Here is a 25,233-nt window from a genome sequence, read left to right on the forward strand (position 1 = left end):
TCTACATGTTAGTGTACTTTTTTATCATGGCAGCAATACGATGTGCAGGCTTACTATACTTGCAATGTACCCTCGAAACATTAATCCACTGTCTACCATCACCCCAAGATCCTGAATCTCATCCACTTCCTGAAATATAACTTCATCAATACAGTACATAGTCTTATTTCTCTGTACCCCAAAGTGTAACACCTTGCATTTATTAATATGAAAACTGCAATCCTACTCATCTGTCCAAGCTAAAAGTCTATTCAAATCTTCCTGCAGAGAATTAACATCAGCAATACTCCTGATAATCTTACCTGTGCATCATGAGCAAACATTTGAAATAGTCTGGAAATCCTGCTCTAGAGACCAAACATGGAACTTTTTCAATCCGCTTCAGGCCTGCAATAAATGAAGTGGTGGTGGCGGCGATGGTGGTCTCACACTGCGCGATGAAATTCATCTCCCACCTAAAGACAGGTGCAAAGATCCATGTGCACAGCAGAATTCAAACCTGTGACCTGTTGGTTGGAGAGTGGGGATGCTAATCACTCGGCCAGCCAGGCATATTTCAGTTATCCAAAAAGTGTCAGTATATCATTATTCATTATTGATCTAAATATGTCTTATGACAAATCCATTATCATATGAAGAATAATGTAGTTTGTTTTATTGTCCTGAAATCTTTTGGTTTTATGCTGTTTCTATATGATTTCTAATTAGGTAAATTTACTTTATCCCGTTATGAACCAAATTTATCATTTGGTTCATAACTGGATTTCAAAGTAACATATAAATCAAACATTGTGTCTTGTGTAAAAGACTTTCTTCCTTTTAATTTAAATAGTTAAATAATCTAAACTGCATGAAACTGGGGCTTGCAACTGTGTTTGGAGACCTGTCTACACCAATGGAAGATGAAGAAATGTCATTAGAGAAATTAGAAAATGAAGCTAATGAGGTAAGTTTTGATATAATATTATAGGAAAAAATAATTAATTTTCATCTTTAAAATTTATCATTTGGTCTTTTTTAATTCTGCAATATCCATGAGGGAGGGGAACATGTTTTAATGCCAGTCCATATGAATCTAGTCTGTATTTTGCATTCATTGAAAGCATTAACTTAAAAACATTATAAATACTAGATACTATCTTAATGGTATTACTGATACAAGATATTATCTTAAAGGTATTACAAATACAGTAATCCTCAGCTATCCTAACAGCAGGGGAACAGTTTGCTAGTTGGATAACTTAAAGGTATAATTGTATCAGAAGTCATTTAACACAAACTAAGCCATTCAAGGATCAGTTAATTTGAAAGTCATTCATTTGAATAATTGGGACATTGCTGTATTACAAATCATGTTACAAATACAAAGATTATTTCAAAAGTACTGTACCCTGCACATACATGGCCAGTGGGATTATGATGATACAATAATTTTCACCTTCACATCAGTTTTAAACCAGACTCTGAGTAAAAATGTTCTATACTCTCAATTTCTGTTTCTGGAGTTCCTTCGCCCTAGAATAAGACATCAAATGGTGGAAGAATCTAATTTCAGTTAGATATTGATGCTAGAGCTCTCATTTTCACATAATGTGATATAATGTGAGGTTATATATTCAATGGAGGAAGCAATATTTTTCTGTAAGATCAGTTACTGATCTTATGAAAAAGTATTGATTTGCAAGTAACCTGACATGAGCAAACCCCCCCCCCCCCCAGACTTCAATCTACTCCTTGAAAGAACTATTCTGTGAGAAATGCTTCATTACCAATCTATACCTATGGGTAGTGAAGTAATCCAGCTTATCAAAGAAATATATATATACACTTGACTGGAATACTTAACTTACCAAAATGATGAGCAGTAATGGTATGGCAGAATGGAAATTATATTGAAGACCTATAAATGCATTTTATTAATTAATGTTATTAATAAATGTTTGGTTTAACAACAGGAGTAGAGTGCAGATTTGGAAATTATCCTCTAAAAGCTGCACTACACATAAAATAAGAGTAACTCAAGCAAAAATAAAATAAAAAAGAGAAAGAGAGAAAAGTTTAACTGTATTTACTCAAAAATGAGACTAGTTGAATACCTTATTTATGCAAATACTGTATAGTTGCTAAATTCATTACTCATAAAAATAAAATCAGGAGAAAATGAAAATTGAAATATATAAGACAAATTATACACTTCAAAATTTTAATTTAGTTATCATTTTATAAAATAAATTAAATTAATCCACTTTCTAACTTCATTGTATTTATCTTACTTTATCATGTCAAGGCTAGTAGAAGTTATGCTATTTTTTATTTATTATTTTGTATATAAGAGTAAGTACAGATCCCACCACAAGAAAATAAGCAGTGTTTACAAGCTCTTTTTCAGCTTAAGTAGTTGATTTTAGACAAAAGTGGTAGAGGTATTTTCCTTCTGTAAACAAACAGATATATGTAAAATTTTATGTGGCTGATATATAGATATGAATGCCTTATTGGCCATCATCATCAAATCCTTACAGGGATATGTAGAATACTGTGAAAGTACTATATGAAGTCTAAATCTGTTTTTTTACAATCAAGACAAGCCCTCTAAACTCAGAGCATTCTTGTCTAGAGAAGGTCTTTTACAAACATCCATACTCAAGGTGGGATTTGAACCCACAACCTCTTGGTTGGAGAGCCATATGCTATCCAATTGGCTAACCAGTCCAGGGCCAGCTTCCTGTTGACAATTTTCCTGCAAATTAACCTGTTATCTGTCAGAACTCCAGTATCACCAGACCTTATGTTTCAATCTTTGAGGCACTTCTTACTGTATCAATCCACCTAGATCTTAGTCTTCGTCTGAGTCTTTATTCTGAAGAAAACCAAGATGCTTTGTGTCCTTTATTAGTAATCCAACTACAATTACCCTATCATTGAGCATTTCTGGAATTATGTGATATTTTGATATTATGTCATAATGGAACTTTTTTTTTAAAGCCCTTGTAATATTACAACCACATTCCAGCCAAAATTAATAAAATGAAAATTTTTTTTTGCACCCGTCTGTTATGGGCCATATGTGAGTGCATCCTTATTCGTGTATTAGGCGATAACATTTTTGCAAATTTTTTTTTAACACTTGTGAGATACCAATTGCATTTTTTTTTTAAAATTTTCATGCAAAATTAATGTTTGAATTGTCTTGTGTTTATTTACAGTGAATATCATACAAACCAAGTGTGATGATATTTCTCACACTTGAGAAATATCATCACATGTCTTATTTGAAGAAATGTACAATTATCTGATTTATTAATATATATTTACACAGAAGTTTAAGATTGTATATTATCATTGAAATGTACTAAAATAGCTAAATGTTAGTGGAAATTTGTTTTAATATTTTGCTATTTTGATTTTTTTTTTTTTTTAGAAACTTTTTCATTGTAAATTTTTAACAATGAAATGTAAAGAAAATAGTTCTGTTTTATGTGAAATAGGATAGTTTTGCTAACATTCTGGAAGTTTGATCAATGTTTGTCAAATGAAAAATAGTGTAATGTACAATCATCAGCAAAACTGTATTAGATTTGAACAACCAAAGAACACTGATATACAGGAGAGGAGTAGGTGAGGGAACAGGGCCTTGTGGAATAATAGCAAAGTTTGAAGATTAAGATTCATTGACCATTGCATGTAACATGCATCAAGATAGAATACTGGAAACCCAGTCGTCTGTTGTGACAAACCTAATCAGATGCCTTAAGTTGATGTTACCAATCTTGTATCCTTGCATGTACCTTAAAATATTTTATAAATCCCATACCTCTCTTCCAGAACTAAAAACAGATTTAACACAAAATTAGCTATGGTAAGGGGAAAAAAATGTGTGGGGGGGGGAGCTAAATGTAAATGATTCAAATATAGAGTATTGCTCCCAAGGGGCAGCTTCTTGTATGCTGTATTGGAAGTGTTCATAAGAACACGTTGTTTACTTTCTAAAATCACCAAATAAACTACTACTCAGCCCAAGCAAAAGATTTTAAAATCCAGTAAATTGCTTGCACTTGGGAGTGGGGGAGAACTTTGGGGCCTCTGCTTTAGAGATACCAAACAACCTTCCAATCACTTGAGATTCCACAAACTTTTCCACAGCCTGTATCTAAAGATGAATAATATGAAGAAGATTCCCTATTGATCAACAATAGGAATTTTTAAAAAAAAACTGGAGACTGTTTTAGTTAACAGGGTTGAAGGTAGTGTAGACATTAATGGTTTTCTGATTACTCTAGCAAGAACAGAAGTAAGTAAAATTCGATGTCACTTAGGTGACAAAGATTTGTTGTCCTTCTTAGGAATGGGTTGAATATGGGCTAATTTCCAGGCTGCAGGATAAATACTAGTAGAACAGGAAAGAATAAAAAGGATGTAGAATTTAGTTTCTGCCAAAAAAAAAACAAAGTAAGAGGATTAAAAATTGTGTTTTTGAAATGGCAGGAGCTGCCCAAAGAAAAAACCCAGATGAGTGGTACACCGGTTATCCAAATGCAGAACAGGTTGAACAAAAGTTCAGTTTAGATATGATGGAAGTTTTCTGATTTTAGCCTTTCCAAATCGGTTTTGGATGTGTTGATAATTTGCTTACAGCTATTTTTGATCTTTGGTATTTAAAAACAAACAAACAGAGGAGATGAAATCAAATTTCATTATTCCCAGTTCTTCTCTTGTAGAGCCATGCCACACACTTTTGTTGAACGGAATCTGAAGATTAGGGAATATGTGGAATAAATGTCATCATCATCATCAAATTCCTGCCATGTACCCTCAAGGGGTGTACAGGATATGATAGTACTACATGAAAAAAAAAAAAAATTACATCATTATTAATTTCCTATCTACAATTTTCCTCCAAATCAGCCTGTTACTTGTCATCACTCCAACATTATCAGATCTTATATTTCTATCGTCTAAGGCACTTTGTACCGTATCAATCCACCTATATCTTGGTCTTCCTCTGGGTCGTTTTGCTGCCAACCTGGCAGAGAACACTTGTTTTGCTAATCTTTCCTCACCCATTCTGTTTAAGTGACCATACCACCTGAGATTAGCTCTGCTAACACATTCCTGGATGCTGACAATGCCAAGTTCTTTCCTAATATCCTCGTTTTTAATATGATACTGCCATTGACGCCATCTGTTCACGCCTATAATCTTTCTCAGGACTCTCATATCTGTAGTCTCTAGTCTTTGGTCAAGTGTTTTACTTCTGACCCAGCTCTCGGATCCATAAGTTAAAACTGGCTTGAACACTGTCTTGTATACAGCTAATTTAGTGTTCTGACTAATTTCTCTCTTATTCCATATGAATTTATTCAATTGACTTCCCACCATACCAGCTTTGCTGATTCTGTTGTCTATTTCTATATTTAATTTACCATCTTCACTAAAAATCGTGCCTAAATAGCTGAAATGTTTTACTTGTTCCACAGGTTCTCCATTCACAACACACTTGACATTTTCAATGATTCTGCCTATTTTCATTGTCTTTGTCTTTTTATTGCTGACTTTCATACCATATCTATTACAACAGCTGTTCAATTTAGTCAGAGAATCTTGCAGACTTGTAGCGGATTTATTTAGAAGTATAACATCATCTGCATAAAGCAAAGAGCTGACATTAACATCTCCAATTTTGATATCATGTTTAATACCACTTTCCTTCATAATGTGATCCATATAGATAATGAATAACAGAGGGGATAATGTACATCCTTGTCTCACACCAGATTTAACATTAAACCATCTTCCTGTACTTCCTTCAATTCTAACTGCTGACTTACAATTCAAATAAAGACTAAGTATTGCTTGATATAATGCCCCATTGATACCATATAACTGCAGCGTATTGAATAGCTTCTCTCTTGGCACCTTGTCATATGCCTTTTCCAGATCGACAAAACTTAAATACAGATCTTTGTTATATTCCCATGCTTTCTCGACTATTTGTCGTAAAGTGAAGATCTGATCCTGACAGTCTCTATTTGGCCTGAATCCAGCTTGTTCTTCACCAAGCTTTTCTTCCACAATTCTTCTCAACTGTTTCTCAAGTATACTTGCATAGATCTTGCCAGGAACACTCAGTAGGGAAATACCTCTGTAATTCTCACATTCAGTTTTATTTCCCTTTTTATATATGGGTACTATGAGAGCTCTACTCCAATCATCGGGAATTCGTCCCTCTGTCCAGGCTTTCTGAACTATGCAGTGCAGCCACTGTAAGACTCTTATACCACCATACTTCAGCATTTCTGGTCGAATATCATCTACTCCTGTTGCCTTTCCACATTTCAAGACTTTGATGGCTTTTTCTACTTCAAGTATGGATATGTATTCCTGACTGCATGCCTGGTCAATGTCTTTTACCACTGTGCTGACATCACTGCTTGTTTCATTTAGCAGTTTTTCAAAGTAATTACTCCATACTTCAAGGATATCTTTTTCTCCCGTTTTCATGTCACCTTTATCATCTCTAATTCCTTTTATAGCACTCTTTCCTCCATTCTTAAGCTTCTTCAACAACCTCCAGAATATTTTGCCACCTTCTTGATATTTATTTTCTATATTCTTGCCAAAGTCCTCCCATGACTTTTGTTTAGCTAGTTTTACACAGTGTTTAGCATTCTTGCATTTGTCTCTATATTCTCTAAGAGCACAAGCTGACTTATTTGACAGGAACTTTTGGTATGCTTTCTTTTCCTTCACTGCCTGTTTAACTTCCTGTGTCCACCAGGGAGTTCTGATTTTTTTATCCTTACAGACAACTTCACCACATGCCTCTCTGGCTGAATCAATCAATGTTTTCTTCAGAGTTTGCCACTGAATCTCCAAGGTTTGATTCCTGTTCTCAAACTCTTTCATTTTTTCTTCAATAATCTTTGTGTATTTTAGTCTACAGCTCACATCTGAGAGCTGCTCAACTTTTATTCGCTTTAAAACTTTCTTACACGTTATTCTTTTCAATATGAAATTCAATTTTATTCTGCTCAAGACTAAATAGTGATCACTTCCAATTTCAAATCCTCTGTACACTCTGGTGTCCTGCACCAGGGAGAAAACATCACTATCAACAATAACATAGTCAATGAGACTTTTCTTATTCCTAGCCTCTTCTCTCCATGTGAATTTGTGCACATTTTTATGTTGGAACATGGTGTTAGTAATAACCAGTCCATGTCCTGAGCAGAAATCCAACAGATATTTGCCATTATTATTAGCTTTGCACTTTTCTCCAAATTTTCCCAAAATATTTTTGTATGTCTCACAATCATTTCCTACTCTGCTATTTAGATCCCCAACAAGGATCAACTTTTCATTTTTCATTGTGTCAGTTGCTTTTTCTAAAGCCTCAAAAAATTCCTCCACTTCTACCTTAGTAGAACCTTCTGTGGGACCATAGGCACAAATAAGTCTCATTGTCCAGTTCCCCATTCTCATATTTGCCCACATTACTCTACTTGAGACTGACTGCCATTCAAGAAGATTAGCCTCGTATTTTGTGTTGAATACTATGGCTACTCCTTCTTTTCCTTGATTGTCATTGCCTGAATATAACATTTTGTATTTATTGCTCAGAAAGATCTCACCAGTTTTGGTCTTTTTTGTTTCAGTCACCCCTATTATGTCGATCTGGTACTTATCTAATTCCTCAGCTAGCTCCATTTCTTTGCCATTCAGGCTTCTTACGTTGATAGTACCGATCTTCAACTCTGGTGATGTTGAGTTGGGGTTTATTTTCAGATTTGTTTCCATACTAATTAAGAATTTCTTCAGGAACAGAAAATGATACACAGCCATGATTATCATCACACTTGGTTTGTATTATCTGGCATTATAATAAATGCCAAGTGTGATAGGTGTCTATGTCATTTTCTGTTGTTGCACTAAACATACTGAAGCAATTCCTATTGGTATGGGAACATTTATTCCACATTACAATTTAAATTCTCTTACTTCAATTAAGATTCAGTTCAACAAAAAAAAAAAAAGTGTGCCAAGGCTCTACAAGAGAAGCTGACACCTAAAGACAGTCACAAGCATTCAGGTTCAACGCCTGATTCAAACCCAAAACCTGTTGGTTGGAGAGTGGGATCCTTTCCTTTAGTTGGAGAGTAGGCATGTTAAACCACTCAGTGGGATAATAGATAATGATAACAAATGTCTCACATCTCTGTCTACTTGATTTGAGCATCTGAAAAACAAAAACAATCAGAGTTCTGAACATTTAAATTTCCAAGTAAGGTAACCATTCCAATAAGAATTGCTTCAGTGGTATATGCATAGTGTAAATGTTGGATCAGAAGACTGAAAATGAGATATAGGTGTCATGATCATTATATTGACTTTATTATAATGCCAAACAGTACAAGCTGGTCTGGTTGGCTGAGTAGTTAACATAACCGCTCTCTCCAGCCAACAGGTTCCAATCTTGCCATTGATGTTTGATTGGCTTTAAGTGTGAGATAAATTCCATCACTTGGTGTGAGACCACTACTTCACTTATCAGAGTCCTGAAGTGGCTTAAAATGTCTCGTGAAAATGTTTCTATCTCTAGAACATGGTTTCCAAACTAGATAAAAAAAAAAATACAAAAGATAAACCAATTAAAATTCATAAAATAATACCACAGCCTACTCAGGGCTGATGTATTATAAACTTACAGCCTTCCATGGGAGGGAGGGAGAGAGAGAGAGATTAAAAAAAAAAACATGAATTACTGTGTGAGTGTTGCTCTATGGGAGAAGAAATCAACACTATGCTTTGAATTGTCTAGAAGACAAACAAGATCCACAGTATACTTAGAAAGATCACTAGTCATGAAGAGATCGGGTGTTTGGAGAGTGGTTAAAGTTATCTGGTGTTCGTATAGACTTGAGAAAATTTGTGTAAGATCATTGATGATAGCAAATGTCTAACACTCTACCTACTTGATCTCTGCAATTGAAAAAGGAAAGCCAGTTGGAGTTGTGAACATTAAAATCTCTAAGGAAAATAACCTCATTATTAAGAGAGTTAGCCTGGTGAAAATCAGGATTTAAAGAAAGAAAATTAGAAACAGTTCTGAAGTTGCTGGCATCAAGAAAGCAACAAAGACAACAAATGAGTTTGATGAAAATGGGCAAAGATATTTTTAACAAGAGAAGATCAAAGAGATTCTAAGTTGGAAACTCACTGACGTGCTGTTTGTGAATGCAAGCAAAAAAAAAAAAACACTTTGAGATTGAAATGATTCAAAGAATGTCTAATTTTAAAAACTGAGATGACTAGTTCTTGAAAAAGTTGAAATTTGATTAAGAAGTCATATGTGGTTTTGCAAACCAGAGATAGAAATGAACATTGGAGGATCATGTATATTCAAGAAGTGAATCTGTAAGGTTTAAAAGGTTTGCCTTTATCTGCATGTAATTTTTTTCCTTTGCTTGACCATTCGTAATTGATTGATTGTTTAAACTGAATTGAAAGTAAATTAGGAAGGACATTGAATATACAATAATGAATTCCTCACTAAGTTGCATACTTGGAGAATTTCACTCATCTCCTCTGCAGATTATGGCCTTGGCAGTGTCTTACTCCACATACCTTGCTCTCTCTCTCTCTCTCTCTCCACACACACGGTGGTGGTCTGAAAAGTTCTCGGCCTAACAATGAAAAAAAAAAAACGAATTTATAATTTCAAAATTATTTTTATTTTACCATATAATCTCCGTTAAGACTAATAAATTTATTCCAGCAAATGATCCATCGCCATTATCCCATCCCTGTAGTGGTTCTCAGTAAGATCTGCAAAATACCCCTCTACAGCTGCAATCACCTCTTGATTTGAAGAAAAACACTGACCAGCGAGGAAGATTTTAGTTTTGGGAAAAAAAAAAGTCAGAGGCAACCAAATTTGAGGAATAGGGTGGATGTTTCAACAATTCATAGTGCAGATCCCTTAATTTTCCCATTGCCAAAACATCTTTGTGGACAAGTGCATTGTCCTGGTGAAAGATGATTTTTTGTTATGCAAACCAGAGCTTTTCTCATGAATTTTTACGTCGAGTCTGGTTAAAAGATTGGAATAATATTCCCCGGTTATTGTTTTACTCATTTCAAGATAATTAATAAACAAAATGCCTTTAGCATCCCAAAATATAGATGCCATGACCTTGTCTTCTTTGGTGCTGAACAACCGGCTTCTGTCCACTGTTTGGATTCTGGTGTGTACTGGCCAATCCAAGTCTCATCCATAGTAATGAATTGATGCACAAAATCAGTTTTATTGTTGTTAACATGCTCCAAGCACTGTTCAGAGATTTTCATGCGAGTGTGTTTTTGATTTGCGTAGCACCCATCTTGCATAAAGCTTTTTCATTTGCAATTCTTCATGCAAAATGTATCCTACACATTCTTTCGACCTATAGTTTCAGCAATTTCACGCACTTTGACTCGCCTGTCATCCAATACAATATCGTGCACTGATCAATGATTTCTGATGTTGCTACACTTTTTTGGACGTCCTTCATGTGGATCATCTTCAAGGCTGGCACGACTATGTTTAAACTCGGCAGCCCATTTCTTAATTCTCGAAATCGAAGGAGAAGAATGCCCATGAACTTCGAATGAATTTCTTTTGCCGTTAAACCTTCTTTTACAAAGAATTTTATAACCTCACAATACTCAATTTTATCCATTTCAAGGGATACAGGCAACACTATGGCTTCCGACAGCTGTATATAAAAAAACCTACTTGATGACTTGCAATTTCACATTGATGCTTATGACGGATGTACTAACTTAGAAAAAAAAATCTTGCTGATAGTTGCCATTTATGGTTGAGGCTGAGAACGTTTCAGACCACCCCCGCGCGTGTGTGTATATGTGTGTGCGTGCGTGCACATGCATATTTGGCAGTAAAATTATTGGTTAACTTGCTTTCCTGGTCCTAATCTACTATGTAGTTATGCCTAGCGATACAGAGATTTTGCCTTTCTTTTGAGGCATGTGGGCACACCTCAGTCTGGTCTGTATTAGTGCCTTTACTGTAATGCCTGTTCTGGATCCACCAATGTGAAAGAATAGGCAGAAAATCTGAAAATTCTTGTGGCCAGAACATGGATTCCATCAGCATTTTAGACTTCTGAGGTTTATGATACTGCAACTATGTAATTTATTATTTATTTATTTTTAATGGTACTGTGAGAGCTCCATCTAGTCATCTGGAATTTGACCTTCTGTTGGGCCTTCAGAATTTTTGTAATTCGTACTTTTATACTTTAATATTTTAGCATTTGTGGTTGAATATGATCTATTCCATCCAGATGGCTGATGGTTTCTTCTACCTTAAGTGTTGATAAGTCTTTCTGAATGCATTTCTCTTTAACATTTTCGAGAACTGTTCTGTAACTACTTGTCTTGCTTAACATTTTTCATACCACTCAAGATATCAGAATTTATTCATCTTCAGTTTTTATGTCATGTTTATCATCTTGATTACTATTATAGTCGTGTTTTCCCTGTTTCTAAGCTTTCTCAGTAGCCTTCAGAACATTTTCACCTCTGTCCTATTTATCTTCAGCATTTTTACCATAGTCCTCCCACAGCTTGTTTAGCTATGTATTCTCTCTCTAAGCACATGCCAATTTACTTGCAGAACTTTTAACATGCTTTCTTCTTTTCCAGGACTTCCTCTTTAACTTCTTGAGTTCACAATGGAGTTCAGATTTTTCTATCCATGCAGACAACTTGACCACATGCTTCCTTGGCTGAATCACTTAATGATTCCTTCACACTTTGCCACTGAGTTTCAAAGGTTTGGTTCTTGTTTTCAAACTATTTCATTTTTTCCTGAATAATATTTGTACATTTAAGTTTACAGTTCACTTCTTAAAACTGCTTGTCTTTGATTCTTTATAAAACTTCCTAGCATATTTTTCTTTTCAATTTCCAAATCCCCTGTATACTCTTGTATCCTGAATAGGCATAAAGAAGTCATGTTTTTAACCAGAGAAAAAAAAAAGCGGGTGATAGATTTTTTTTTTTTTTTTTTTTTTTTTTTTTTTTTAAATGCAACCATCTTTTCTGTGATGTCTTCACATAAGGAACAGTTTTGCAATGGATATTTTTGGATGTAGCTTGTTTGGAAGTAAAATTCATTAACAGCATTTTTTGAAAACAGTAGGATGCTGTGAATGTAATATGTATGCTTGCTGTGAATGTAATATGTATGCTTGGAGAGATGTTGAGAATGGAAAGGGTGTATGAGAGTAATAAGTATAATATGCTTATGAACTATGAAGTGTATGGGAATGTGAGCAAAAGACAATGCAGGAGATCATGTGAAGTTGATGATAAGGTAGCCTACTAGAATGGCTGGTGGGAACAGTAAGACAGCATTTGAGATTGATGGTGAAAAAAAAGGGAATGTGATTGGTAATTCAATAGCATGCATTAGGGATGATATAATAGTGGGCATGGACAGCAGTGAAAAAAAGAGTGAATCTAGCATACTAATAAGCATGAATGGCAGTGAGAAAGTGGTTAAAGACATGAAGGCAGAGTTGGTGCAGATAAGGTAAGAGATGAAGTGTATGTGGAGTGAAATGAATTACAGCATTGGGAAGAGTGAGGAAAAATGATATGAAAGGTGGCCATGTGAAAGAGGTAATGAATGATTCAAGAGCAGCTCTGTATGTGAATTTAATTATTCGAAGTGTAGTGAATGAGAAGGTACACAAGATTTGTCTTCCCTGGAAGTAGAATGAGCAAAGATTGAGGCATTAATACAAGGGTTAAGCAAGCATGATAGTGGTAGTATGAATTAATTGTTTGGTTGAGATAAGAATTTGAGAATGGATATCACAAGGTTCTTCAGGAGCGTAAAAGATAACAGTGTGGTAGGAAAGGGCAGACTGCATTTAAAATGGTTTTTGGTGCAACTCAGTTTGAGAGACTTACTAGAAGGGAGTGTAATGACTGCAGTGAATAGATTTGAGAAGTTAAGATGTCATGTGAAAGAGCACAAAAGTAAGGTAGATCTTGTGAATATAGAAATAAGTAGTGTGAAGAGAATGAGACTACAGGAAGATAAGACAGACAGACAATGGAAATGGGGAGGGGTGGCAGGGAGACAGTGCATGAGAAGTGTGAATGCTGGATCTAGAAAGAATGCATGAACAGAACAAGAAAGGATTGAGATAGCCTGGGATATGGAGAGTGTATGGGTCTGGTGAAGGTGATAGAGAGGAATGACCAGGGGGAGGAATGGAGAAGTCACATACGAGAGGTGGCATCCATGGGACTTGTCATAGAATTGGAAATGAGCTATTATGTTTGTATACAAATACCTGAAGATGAGGATGACGTTCTAACAGAAACAGAGATGGAAGGATGTGATGTTTTTTGTGAAGACAGGCAGGGACAGTTGACGATAGCAGAGGAGTTATGCTCAACTGAGGTGGAGATGCAAGAGGCAAATGGTGGGAATGGTTTTGGGGTAGTATGAAGTGATGTGGAGGAAGACTTATTTTAAATATTTAATTGGGTGTTGCTATAGCCTTGGTAATGTAGAAGGAAATGAATCAGCAAATAAAAGTAATCATTATGAGTGATTTTAATTATGGTAATATAGATTAGCATGAGCAGATGGTATCTGGGGACAAAGAGAATGGAAGTTTTTGAGAGATAACTACTTCAGGCGATATGGAACAAAGGGCACATGAGGATCAAGGCTCTTGGATTTGATCATTTCATTGGAAGATCGGAGATGGTATTATAAATGAAGTGTAAAATCTTGTTGAAAGTGATCCCTTGAGTGGTGGCAGCTGGCCATCACAACAGCAGGATTTCTGTGAGAAAGGGATATATGGGGAACAATAAGGCTGGTAATTATGAAAAATCCAGTGGATGGCTTGCAGCTGTATCATGGAATGAAGAATTGGAGGGGAAGAAGATCATGTTTATGCCCTACACAGGAACTATCTGGCAGAAGCAATGTGTGATATATTCAAAGGTCAGGTTAATTAAATAAGTCGTCATCATCAAATTCCTGGCATGTAGTCTCAAGGGGTGTACAGGATATGATAATACTACATGAAAAACTTACATTACTAATTTCCTATCTACAATTTTCCTCCAAATCAATCTGTTACCCGTCAAGTCTCCAACATTATCAGATCTTATATTTCTATCTCGTAAGTCACTTTTTACTGTATCAATCCACTTATATCTTGGTCTTCCTCTGAGTCTTTTTCCTGCCAACCTGGCAAAGAAAACAGGTTTTGCTAATTATTCCTCTCCCATTCTGTTTAAGTGCCCATACCACCTGAGATTAGCTCTGCTAACACATTTCTGAATGCTAACAATGGCAAGTTCTTTTCTAATATCCTCATTTTTAATATGATATTTCCATTGATGCCATCTGTTCTCAGGACTCTCATGTCTGCAGTCTCTAGTCTTTGGTCAAGTGTTTTATTTCTAACCCGGCTCTCAGACGAATAAGTTAACATTGGCTTGAACAGTGTTGTATACAGCTAATTTAGTGACTAATTTCTCTCTTATTCCATATAAATCGAATAAATTTATATGGAATAAGCTACGTTGATTCTGTTAACTATTTCCCTATTTAATCTACCATCAAATCATGCCTTAGTAGCTGAAATGTTTTACTTGTTCTATAGGTTCTCCATTCACACTGCAGTTGATATTTTCAATGCTTCTGCCCAAGTTTTAAAAGAGGTATACCGTGAGTAGACATATCGATACAAAATTAATAAGGGAAAAAACTCACGTACAAAGATTATTTAATAGTATAATTTTTGCCTGTGTGTCACAGGCATCTTCAGTACATATTAAGCTCAAATTAAACAATAACTGACAATTCCAAAAAGCGCCACCTAAGTAGCTGGTGTAAGATAACTAAAAAGGTCAATAAATTTCCTAAAAAAAAAAAAAACAGGAACGATTAGGGGATAGACTCATAAGCCGTCGGATCTGTTTAAGTTAGGAGAATGAAGTCGAGTTTCACATGTTTCTTTATAAAGTGAAGGGATCGAAGTGAAACTGACTTTTGTGAAGAACTCTTGTCTTTCTCCAAGGAACTCTATGTCTAGTGAAGATGGCATGTTCTGCAAGTCCAGACCTTTCAGGTTTAAAGTATTCAATATAGGATTGGTATTCTTCTAGCCGAATAGAGGCAGATCTTCCCATTTGTCCGAAATAAGATAATCCACAAGAGCACGGAATCTGGTAGACACCTGGATGATTAAGATGTGGAAGCTTGTTCTTAGGAGAAGTGAGAAAGGTGGAGATTTTTCTAAACGGTCGAAAGGCAACAAAAATATTCAGTGGTTTTAAAACTTTTGCTATACGTTAACTGATGCCTTGTACATAAGGGATAGGAATGCACGTTATTTCTTCTGTGTTTGAAGAGGAAGACACATTAAAACTACTCAAAGTTCTTTTAATGAAGCAATTCTTATAACCATTAGATAGAAAGGAAGAAGTTATATATTGTAGTTCTTTCTGTAAAAGATCATCTGAAGAACAAAAGGAGTGGGCCCAATGAACCAGTGTTTTAATAGTTCCTGCCTTTTGACTGGGATGGTGATGAGATTCCGCATGGATATAATGGCCTGTAGAAAGAAGACTCATACAGGCCATTATATCCATGCGGAATCTCATCATCATGGGGCAATGGGCAGAAGCATTTAATGAAGCAATTCTTATAACCATTAGATAGAAAGGAAGAAGTTATATATTGTAGTTCTTTCTGTACAAGGTCGTCTGAAGAACAAAAGGAGTGGGCCCGATGAACCAGTGTTTTAATAGTTCTTGCCTTTTGACTGGGATGGTGATGAGATTCCGCATGGATATAATGGCCTGTATGAGTCTTCTTTCTATAAACATTTCTACAGGCCATTATATCCATGCGGAATCTCATCGGATGTTAATGTCAGCTCTTTGCTTTATACGGATGATATTATACTTCTAAATAAATCTGCTATAGGTCTGCAAGACTCCCTGACTAAACTGAATAACTCTTGTAATAGATTTGGTATGAAAATCAGCAAGACAAAGATAATGGGCAGAAGCATTTAATGAAGCAATTCTTATAACCATTAGATAGAAAGGAAGAAGTTATATATTATAGTTCTTTCTGTAAAAGATCGTCTGAAGAACAAAAGGAGTGGGCCCGATGAACCAGTGTTTTAATAGTTCCTGCCTTTTGACTGGGATGGTGATGAGATTCCGCATGGATATAATGGCCTGTATGTCTTCTTTCTATAAACATTTCTACAGGCCATTATATCCATGCAGAATCTCATCACCATCCCAGTCAAAAGGCAGGAACTATTAAAACACTGGTTCATCGGGCCCACTCCTTTTGTTCTGTGGATGATCTTTTACAGAAAGAACTACAATATATAACTTCTTCCTTTCTATCTAATGGTTATAAGAATTGCTTCTTTAAATGCTTCTGCCCATTGTCTTTGTCTTGCTGATTTTCATACCAAATCTATTACAAGAGTTATTCAATTTAGTAAGGGAGTCTTGCAGACTTATAGCAGATTTATTTAGAAGTATAACATCATCTGCATAAAGTAAAGAGGGAGATTAACATCTCCAGTTTTCATATCAGGTTTAATACCACTTTCCTTCATAATGTGATCCATATAGATAATGAATAACAGAGGAGATAAGGTACATCCTTGTCTGATACCACATTTAACATTAAACCATCTTCCTGTACTTCCTTCAATTCTAACTGCTAACTTACAACTCAAATGAAGACAAAGTATTGCTTGATGTAATGCTCCATTGACACCATACAACTGTAGTGTTTAGAATAGCCTCTCACTTGGCACCTTGTCCAGAACTACAAAACTTAAACACAGATCTTTGTTATATTCCCATGATTTCTCAACTATTTGTCGTAAAGTGAAAATCTGATCCTGACAGCCTCTATTTGGTCTGAATCCAGCTTGTTCACCAAGCTGGATCCTTCCACAATCCTTCACAACCGTTTCTCAAGTATACTTGCATTAATTTTACCAGGAACACTCAGGAGGGAAATACCTCTGTAATTCTCACATTGTTTTATTGCCCTTTTTTGTATATGGGTACTATAACAGTTCTACTCCAATCATCTGGAATTCGTCCCTCTGTCTAGGCCTTCTGAACTATGCAGTGCAGCCACTGCAAGACTTTTATACCTCCGTACATGAGGATTTCTGGTCAAATATCATTTACTCCAGCTGCCTTTCCACATTTCAGACTTTTGATGGCTTTTTCTACTTCAAGTATGGATATGTGTTGCTGATTGCATGTATGTTGAGTATTTTTATCACTGTGCTGTCATCACTGCTTGTTTCATTTAGCAATTTTTCAACATAATTACTCCATACATCAAGAATTACTTTTTCTCCAATTTTCATATCACCTTTATCATCTCTAATTCCTTTAGATCTTTTACATCAATCTCCAGAATATCTTGCCACCTTCTTGATATTTAATTTCTATGTTCTTACCAGTCTTCCCATGACTTTTGTTTAGCTAGTTTTACATAGTGTTTAGCTTTCTGCCATTTGTCTCTGTATTTTCTAAGAGCACAAGCTGACTTATTTGGCAGAAACTTTTGATATGCTTTCTTCTTTTCCTTCACTGCCTCTTTAACTTCCTTTGTCCACCATGGAGTTCCGATTTTTCTATCCTTGCAGACAACATCACATGCCTCTCTCTGGCTGAATCAGTCATGTTTTCTTCGAGACTTGCAACTGAATCTCAAAGGTTTGGTTCCTGTTCTCAAACTCTCATTTTTTTCTTGAATAATGTTTGTATTTTTGTCTACAGTTCACACAAAAAGCTGCTCAACTTTTTTTTTTTTTTTTTTTGCTTTAAAACTTTCTTACATGTTCTTCTTTTCAATATGAAATTCAATTTCAGAATTTCGCCATCAGACTGCAAAATTTTAACATCATTCTTATTAGCTATTGCTTCACCCAGTTTTGCATCATCTGCAAAGAACTGAATAGTTCCTTTCCTATATTGTTAATGTATAAATTACATAGTAGCAGCCCAAGAACCCAGTCATGCGGCATGTTACTAGTCACAGCCCTTCTAGTTAATTCTCCTGCTGAATAAACTATTCTCTGATATCTCTATCAGCCACCCTCTTATCTGCTTCACCAACTTTATATCTATCCCTATGTGCTGCAACATATAAGTTGCAATTATATGCAATTATACTGCAATAATACTGCTGGATGTGTAAAAGCCTTTGCACATCCAGCAGTATAATTGTACACCCATTACTTTATCCAACTCAGCTGTCACTGTATTATAAAACATAAGTCACTGAGGCACAACCTACCAGTCATAAAACCATGTTGTCCCCTCCTGTATAGTATCCCATTTCTGTCCATCCATTCCTGTATTTTGCTTGATTTATTCTCCAATACCTTGACTATCCTGATATGCTGATCGGTTGATAAATTGCTACATCAGTCTTGGAGCCTCCTTTTTGCATTGGAACTATTTTCCACCTCATTCCATCCCTTCAGACTAACTGAGAGCTGAGACTTCAATTAAACAACATGGTCAAAAGCACTGCTAGTTCGCTAGCACCTCGTAAAACTCAAGCTGACATACCATCTAATCCCATACCTGTATTCACATCAAGTTTCTGTGATTTACTATGCACCTTCAGTTCATTTACCTCAGTTTCCATATAAGATTTGCCTCTTTTGTTACTGTAGTATCTCCACCTGTATGATATACTCTTACAAGTGTTCACTTCAAAATTCTACTGTTTTGCCTGATTCAGTTACCTCCCTACTATTGGCATTCATTAAAATCATTCTGCCATGACCATTCTTCATTTTATTTGCAACATATCGAAAGAACTCTTTGGAATTATCTTTGGCCTGCACTGCTAATTTCCTTTCATATTCTGTTTTAGCCTTACTTACCACACTTGTTATACCCTTCTGGTCTGTGCTTTCCTTTTTTTCTAGCTCCAACTTAATTCTCCTGACTGTAGGTATGCAGTCTGCTATTACTTCCTCCAAACATTCCATTACCACTTCCCATGCTGGTAGTTACCACTACCAGCATGGAAAGTGGTTACCTAACTTAACCAATGCACTATCAACATTGCAGTTTCACATGCCCTGGCACTGATCCAGGCAATATCCTAAGCTTGTCATACCTACTAGTCCTGTAATTCCACATATACTACCTCTTAACTAAAATTTCCACACATTTAGTCACCTCTCAGGTCAAGATTATATGATCAGGCTCACCTGTTTGTGGCAATGTAGTCATAATGCTTATGGACAAATTCTCTGATGTGGTTAATAGATCTAGGACTTCCAAACCCCTCGTACACTCCATCACATGGTAATTATTCCTTAGTAACTTCATAAATTCCATTTCCTTCCTCCCATGTCTTCTCCTTCCAGTCTATGTTCTCAGAGTTGAAATCTCCCATAATAATTATCCACTCTCCACTCATTGAGCTTAATTATCAATGCATACTATCCCCATCATCCTTTATATCTCCTGTATGTAGAAGTATAAACTTTATATTTTGTTCTAATGGCCACTATCTCATTCAAATGTGCTATTTTCACTGGTCTGAATTTGGACTCCTACTCTATCATCTGTCAGCCATGTCTTACTAATGCAATAACATTTGGCCAGGATGAAGTAACCAATGCCAAAAACTGCTCCTTCTTGTTCCTAATGCTTCTAGCATTAGTGTACATAAAGTACAATAGCCCCTTAAGCCCACCGTTGTCCTTATGCTTTATACTAACTATTCCATTTTCGTTTTTTACTAGTAATGCTAATTTAGACATTTTATGCATATTCTTACTCAACTGCCTCACTGATATCTGTGTACTTGCTTAATAGATCCCCTAAAACTCTAGTCTCCCTGATTTTGCACATTTATTCATTCTCACTGCATTCAACAACACTTTTTCCAAACTCTGAACACCAAATCCATTCAGATGCAAACTATCTTTCTTGTATAAGACCTTTCGTGTGTCATATCCAGTCCACACACCCACAAATTCCAAAACATTTCTCTTGCATATCTTATGCATCGACTCATTCACTATTGCAGCTATTTTTCAGCTCAACTTTGTCATACCCAGCAACAGCCTCACTGTCTTAACTTTCACTCTTTTGCTGCTTTCAGTGACTTTTCATGTCCTCCCTCATATGATACTTTTCTCCTTTTAAATCATTCATTCAGCCAAAACAATCAACTCTTTCACTTGATCCTTTTGCACTCTAATTGCCTTGCTAACATAATTCATTTTTGCACTTGGGAAGCACATTTTGTGACTCTTGCCAATGCACCTCTTATGATAGAATTATCAGTGTTAGATTTCGTGATTTCCTCACAGGATGTGGCTGTGAATCAGGTAACCACACTGTCAAATGTTGGTGAAAGTGATCATGAGTTATTGGTTTGGAAGGTACTCAAAACAGGGGGGGAAAGTTATCAAGAAGGTCTACATAAGGTGGGTGATTATGAAAAGCTCCGTAGTCAACTAGCATCCATACATTGGATTGATGAACTGTGTAGAAAAGATGTTGACAGTGCATGGGAAATGATAAGGCACTATCTAACACAAGCAATGCATAATTGCATACAAAGAGTTAATACATACAAGTAGGAGCGAGAAATTTCCCTTTTCTCTCTCTCTTAGTCAAGCATTCCTTTCTCTTTTCTTGCACTTCTTTCTTTCTTTCTGTTCTTAGCTGAACCATTCACCAGATGTTTCTGCATTCACTTCAGCTCACACTTCATCCTGTGTATCACTCCATATTACCTCCCTCATTATAGCCAATTCTTCTGTCTTTACATCCATCATACCTATTCTTTCTTAACTGTCATGTTTAATCTTTCTTTTGGTCTTATCTTCTGGACACCGTCACACACACATTTTTAATTGTATTCTCTCTTCCATCCATCGCTTCAATCTCTTGACTAGACCCTCATTTTTGTAGCAATTTTGGCACACTCCTGCCACTATCACTTTCAAACTAAAATCCATTTGCCTTTGGTACATTGTGCCAAACAAAGTCCCGCTGGTTGTATTCTTTAAACAACGATGCCTTGGATGCTATTGTTCTGCTTTGCATCTGTACCATGTGTCATACTATGTAACTTAAAAACTATATTTAAACAAATTTTAAAATTAAATTTTAACTTAAATCGAATAACACCATCTTTTATGAATGAATCACCATATGAATCCTAAGTAAAAATTTTACATGCTTTCAAGACTGTGGTCACGTCACTCTCCCCATTAGTTAATGACAGATCATCTGATGTTATCACTGTCAAACCTTTGATCCTCTGCATTTCAGGTAATCATCTGTTAGTAATTCCATTTCTTTCCTCCCAACTAAACTAATTATTTACATGCCAATGTGTTCTTTAGGGCTGAAGTAAGATATGACAGTGAGACAAAATGCTGTGGACTATGTTAAAAGGATAATGATAAACTTCAGGATGGTAAGAGAGAAGTCCTGGCAATATTTTTGAAGACTGCAGTCTGTCTCAGGTGGATTGAAACTTTGTCCTGTGTTTTGTAGATTGGTCTGTTTGGGTGATATATTAGAAGATATCCTAATATGCTTGGTTTCAGAGGACGGGAATTTGTTGTATCTGTTTTGATTCAGAATAAGAGAACCGGTTGTTCCATGTGCGGTACTGGTCCTGAAGACAAAATCTGCTCTGAAATTCTCAATTCCTAGCTAAATGGTGAAATGAAATGGTATCCAGGTGTCCACCAGTATTGAGATTGTGGTAGGGCAAATGAGAAAGAGACAAAGCCAAGTTACTGCAAAAAACATTTTTAGACGCAGCATGAATCTTGCAGTATCTTGAAAATTGCAACATAATTGTTTGATTTTAAATGAACTTGGACATAATGTGCCCTCTCTTCCCTCTAGCCCAAAAGCACTAATTACAGAGGACCACTATAAAGTGCATAACTTTCATGTCCAGCATCCAGCTACTTCTGACCTTCCTGGTTTTCTAAGTCATTTCATTTTCTGGCTTTGTTGAGGGTGTGCTTATATGTTGATTGCTATTTATACTGGCATTTTCCATCATTGGCTGATGGGAAAAAAAAGAAGTGTCACATATGTGACTGATTTCCATGGAAAGACTGGTGTGGATTGTCTGAACAGTTAAGTCTAGCTCTATTTGCTGAAGTTTTAATAACACCATACCATTGGGAGAGGTGATGTATGTACCTGTTAGCACGAATAGGTTTCCTATAGATCCGTGTTTCTCAAACTTCAGATATCTGCTTACCCCTTCTAAAATTTTCATTATTGCCAACTACCCCCTTATCAAATAATAAATAAAGTATATTTCATTGTAAATGTCTATTTTATTTGAATTTATATGTTCATGTAAACAAAAAACGATTTATTTTTAATAGAACAAAATTTGGAATAGGTTCCTCTTCATTTCCCGTCCATGAAAATCCACATTTCAAGTAATTCATATCATACTTATGAAGATTTTTCATCTTCTTCCTAGTTGGTTCTCTAGAGATGTCAGATGACACACCCTTATCAATATCATTTGATCCAGGTGCAATATCAACGTTTTCTTGTTGCTTACAACTACTTGTATTTGCTATATTGCTCTCTTTTTTTTGTGTGTGTGTGTGTGTGTGTGTGTGTGTGTGTTTGTTTTATAAATCCAGTCTTTAACCAATGATCCATACTTAAGAATTTGAAAGCTAAAAAAATTACCGTATTTACTCGAACATAACTCACTTTTTTCCCAAAATTAAAGCTAAAAAATCGTAGTGCGAGATATATGTGGGGATTTTCAGAAACTAAAGTTTTCAGAAAAAAAATTGAAAATGGTGTGACTTACCAAGAAGCTCCAACTAGCTGTCGCTACTTTTGGCATTGAGAACAGTTTTGTTCTGTCCTACTTTCTTAATTTCTTATCAGTATACATATTCTACAATAAGTCTTTCCTAGGGTGTCACGTGGTACTACTGAAACACAAAGGAATTGCCTCAGGATCGAGTCAAATCTGAGGTGTCAAAAGTTCTGAAATCTTGCCTCTCTTAAAGCTCTAGGAAAATGTATTTTAACACTGTGCCACCTAGAACCATTAGATTAAGAAAAGGAAATCTTAATCAAGAAGTGAATTTTCAGATGTACACTAATAACCATTGGTTTGCAATCAACCTAAACTACAACTTCTTTCCTCCCGCTTCGATTCATACGTTTTGTAAGTGGTGCATCGGATTCTAAACTCAGACAATTGGATTTAAAGATAACAAAAGGTTTATTAAACATATTAATTATCATACAATACAAAGAACATTCAATCAGGATCAATTCAATGCTAAACAAACTAATTCACATGTATCCCCAGTAAATAAGATTATCAAAGAAAAATTACTTTATAAGATTAAGAACCTAGTAATCTTAAACAACAATATTAACATGAATTTTCAAGAGTTAATTTAATTCTCAAATTAGATCATCTTAATACTCAATTAAAACATAAATATTAACTGAACACATTCAAGCGGTATCTCACTTTCTTCTAACTAATATCAATGTGCTACAGTCCTGTCTTATCTTAATCAAAGTCCTTGATTCGCAGTTTACAATTAATTTCTTATCCTTATACATAATACTAGACACAGAACTTTCAACTTTACCTTACACATGGTCTTCTTATACTTGTTCCTTCGGCTCTTGGCCCTCATACGATTTCCTTTCAGTCGGTGTCTTGGCATTGATTTCTCTGGTCATTGGTAGGTCCACACATTTCTAGCATATCAAGCCTATTCCAGGGACTTTGTTGGCGTCTGGCGATTCTGTTTCCATGGGGTTCCTTACTGAGACTGAGCTTTTTCCATGGATTGCCTGTCTTCAGTATAGATATATTTTTTTTCATCCTAAGGTTTGGGGTACGTAACCTTTTTAATTGATACGTGGCATTTCCGACTATTACCTACGAGCGTCTGAGCAGAGCTCCCCGCTGACCCTTCATCTGGGCATTCCGGAAGAGAGAGACTCACTACTGCAAAAAGCTTAAGAGAGAGAGGGTTGGGGGGGGGGGGTCCTAACCCTTTTATACCATCTCCCCACGGCACTCTCCGTAACCTTCATTGTTTACCCATTGCGTAGAATTCTCCGCAATGGGTAAACACGTGGGTCTCGCTTCATAGTGTTTAATTTTGTTTTGACCACTTACCACTCCACGTGCCATGTGATACTGCCTGGGACAACCTTTTATTCCGTCGACATGCTCTTGTTCACGTTAACTTACATGTAAGTCATACAACATTTCATTGTATTATTTTTAAAATTATTATATATTTATAATCTATTTTTAAAATTATTATATATTTACAAAGTATCACTGACATCAGACAATCTAGTAAGAATCCTTTCATTTAATTATTCACAATTTTTGTTCTTTGTAATAATGTATTCTATATACCATATAACACATACTTGGATGCAAGTATATTCCTTTCAGGGTTTTGCTTGTTAAATGATGATAAATGAAATTCTTTAGAGTTTCAAATAATCAAAATTGAACAGTTTCCTTGTATGCATTGTCAAAGTCATCTACCCAGATCGCTTCATCTTCTTTCCCATTAATTCAAGAAAAAATTACCAGTAACTTACAAGACTTGAGATACGTAGAGCAGCTATGAAGAAGCGCATATGATTGGTGCAGTATTAACAAAAGATCACGCGAACCAAAGCCAAATTAGCATTTCAACAGTTGAGTTGAAATGCTAATTCTCTTCAACCGAATTCCATAATATCTGAAACACATTCACTATATTATATTTCTTAGTTTTAACACGTTCACGACAGGGTGCTGTCAAGCAAAACCATATGTTGCAACATATGGTTTTGCTTGAATCTATACAGCAGTTTTGTTGGAGGCGAGATGTGATTCATTAGTGAGTGCTGTTTTTATCCCAGTTGTCTCTAATTGCATTATTTGTTGAGAAATAAGATTCCATGTGTTAATGATGCATAGCCAAAAATTGCCATGTACCACCTGAAGACCTTTTGCATACCCCTGGGGGTATGCGTACCACACTTTGAAAAACAATGCCATAGACCAATGACAATAAGGATCAATTAAATATCCAAATAGCTATAAAAAATGTAAAATGTTAAATT

The 25,233-nt window shown here is 35.6% G+C and overlaps 1 protein-coding gene across 7 annotated transcripts in view; it reads left to right on the top strand.

Moving 5' to 3' along the window:
• The window catches only part of LOC150101365 (serine/threonine-protein phosphatase 2A 56 kDa regulatory subunit gamma isoform-like), a 430,932-nt gene that overhangs the window by 402,930 nt on the left and 2,769 nt on the right, over positions 1–25,233 (top strand). For 6 of the 7 annotated variants that reach the window (XM_090400222.1, XM_090400219.1, XM_090400225.1 and 3 more), the window contains one exon: positions 833–946. In XM_090400222.1, the coding sequence (XP_090256348.1) occupies positions 833–946 (114 nt within the window). Of the gene's footprint in view, positions 1–832; positions 947–25,233 lie in introns of those variants that run through there. The other variant, XM_090400223.1, reaches the window with a different exon arrangement.

This window comes from Typopeltis vanoorti, chromosome 11 (assembly GCF_054136105.1).
Source record: "Typopeltis vanoorti isolate ZY-2024b chromosome 11, IOZ_Tvanoo_1.0, whole genome shotgun sequence".
NCBI lineage: Eukaryota > Metazoa > Arthropoda > Arachnida > Uropygi > Thelyphonidae > Typopeltis > Typopeltis vanoorti.